This window comes from Poromitra crassiceps (genome assembly GCF_964638095.1).
Source record: "Poromitra crassiceps genome assembly, chromosome: 17".
In the NCBI taxonomy this organism is placed as follows: domain Eukaryota; kingdom Metazoa; phylum Chordata; class Actinopteri; order Beryciformes; family Melamphaidae; genus Poromitra; species Poromitra crassiceps.
In genome coordinates this window covers 15,285,690-15,288,189 of record NC_139635.1, presented here as the reverse complement: position 1 = coordinate 15,288,189, position 2,500 = coordinate 15,285,690, and the positions used below count along the sequence as shown (strand labels likewise).

At 53.4% G+C, this 2,500-nt stretch overlaps 1 protein-coding gene across 1 annotated transcript in view; it reads left to right on the top strand.

Annotated features, from left to right (window-relative positions):
* The window catches only part of LOC310792224 (cadherin-12-like), a gene marked incomplete at both ends in the record, with an annotated part of 58,317 nt that overhangs the window by 19,214 nt on the left and 36,603 nt on the right, over positions 1 to 2,500 (top strand). Inside the window, one exon of the mRNA XM_083653953.1 lies at positions 2,490 to 2,500. This exon is cut by the window's right edge and continues 157 nt beyond it. Coding sequence (XP_083510079.1) covers positions 2,490 to 2,500 — 11 coding nt within the window. The remainder of the gene's footprint in view (positions 1 to 2,489) is intronic.

Here is a 2,500-nt window from a genome sequence, read left to right as displayed (position 1 = left end):
GGGTTGAATTACACGTCTGAACAGCCAGTGCACTGCGGCATGCCTCTCTCTCTCGCCACTTCATCAAAGCCAAGAAACCTTTGCACTAATTGACATTGAGTCTTTCAAACTGGGTGAAGAACCTCTCGGTCTAGTTCAGTTCTCTTCTGGTGTGGTGATGTAGCCATCTTGGCCCCAATCAATCTCACCTCAGGTCTGCTAGCAGCCTCTCCCAACCGGTTAACTCTCCGCTGACTCAGGCCTGATCAAACGCTCGCTGCACAGGGAGAGGCACTAAGGCCTAATTAGTCATTGGAGGGATGTCACAGGTCTTCCTTTTATGACAATAAGCCAACAGCTGTATAAGCTCGCCTAATTATTGCTAGATCCAGAAGCTAACACCCCCACCCCCTCCTTCCTTATGCTCTCAGAGCAGCCAGGATCGGCAGAGTTTCCCTTCAGTTTACAACAACTGAAGAGCAAACTAAAGCCCCGAAACCACTGAAAGCATCAATTGACGCGCTTCATTGGACGCGTGTCAATTGCTGCTCCTATAGCGCACTGCAGGCATCAGATACCAAATACCAACAGCACAGAACCAGCAGTATTTTGGGAAAAGGTCGATATTTATATGTAGGCAGGCACACTTTATATGCTTTACAGGTACCCACATAAATTTTCTATGATCCTAAGTTTTCTTCTGGCGGATGCATATTTCAATGACTGATGAATAAAAATATGTTATCCCATAGCTTTGAGCCCGTGGGTTTGTCTTACCTGTTTAAGTCTATGGGAGGACTGTTCAAACCATGCACTTATTGAACTCCAACTACTTTTCATACTTTGTACAAACTCCATTCAAACTTTATTAAACGGGTCACCACTTTTAGTACTTTACCACTTTAAATCAGCTTTGATATATCTTTTGTACTTTTTGAGAAATTGCAGTTTAAGTGTTATACTTTTTTCCACCGTCATAATGGGAGTCTATGGAGCTAGTTAGATTGTTAGATTGTGACATGTGACATCTGTATTGTTAAGCATCCCTTTCTTACTGATGCTTCTCTGTCTCTGACTCCTCTTCCTCCACCCACCATCCACCCCTCCAACGCCCACCTCGCCTCCCTCTCCTCTGTCCTCCACCTCACCTCCCTCTCCTCTGTCCTCACCTCACCTCCCTCTCCTCTGTCCTCCTCACCTCACCTCCCTCTTCTCTGTCCTCCTCACCTCACCTCCCTCTCCTCTGTCCTCCTCACCTCACCTCCCTCTCCTCTGTCCTCCTCACCTCACCTCCCTCTTCTCTGTCCTCCTCACCTCACCTCCCTCTCCTCTGTCCTTCTCACCTCACCTCCCTCTCCTCTGTCCTCCTCCACCTCACCTCCCTCTCCTCTGTCCTCACCTCACCTCCCTCTCCTCTGTCCTCCTCCACCTCACCTCCCTCTCCTCTGTCCTCACCTCACCTCCCTCTCCTCTGTCCTCACCTCACCTCCCTCTCCTCTGTCCTCCTCCACCTGGCCTCCCTCTCCTCTGTCCTCACCTCACCTCCCTCTCCTCTGTCCTCACCTCACCTCCCTCTCCTCTGTCCTCCTCCACCTCACCTCCCTCTCCTCTGTCCTCCTCCACCTCGCCTCCCTCTCCTCTGTCCTCCACCTCACCTCCCTCTCCTCTGTCCTCCTCACCTCACCTCTCTCTCCTCTGTCTTCCTCCACCTCACCTCTCTCTCCTCTGTCCTCCTCCACCTCACCTCTCTCTCCTCTGTCCTCCTCCACCTCACCTCTCTCTCCTCTGTCCTCCTCCACTTCACCTCTCTCTCCTCTGTCCTCCTCCACCTCACCTCTCTCTCCTCTGTCCTCCTCCACCTCACCTCTCTCTCCTCTAACCTCCTCCACCTCACCTCTCTCTCCTCTGTCCTCCTCCACTTCACCTCTCTCTCCTCTGTCCTCCTCCACCTCACCTCTCTCTCCTCTGTCCTCCTCCACCTCACCTCTCTCTCCTCTGTCCTCCTCCACCTCACCTCCCCCTCCTCTGTCCTCCTCACCTCCCTCTCCTCTGTCCTCCTCCACCTCACCTCTCTCTCCTCTGTCCTCCTCCACCTCACCCCCCTCTCCTCTGTCCTCCTCCACCTCACCTCTCTCTCCTCTGTCCTCCTCCACCTCACCTCTCTCTCCTCTGTCCTCCTCCACCTCACCTCCCTCTCCTCTGTCCTCCTCCACCTCGCCTCTCTCTCCTCTAACCTCCTCCACTTCACCTCTCTCTCCTCTAACCTCCTCCACCTCACCTCTCTCTCCTCTAACCTCCTCCACCTCACCTCTCTCTCCTCTGTCCTCCTCACCTCACCTCTCTCTCATCTGTCCTCCTCCACCTCACCTCTCTCTCCTCTGTCCTCCTCACCTCACCTCTCTCTCATCTGTCCTCCTCCACCTCACCTCTCTCTCCTCTGTCCTCCTCACTTTACCTCCCTCTCCTCTGTCCTCCTCCACCTCGCCTCCCTCTCCTCTGTCCTCCTCCAGGAGTGATCAGG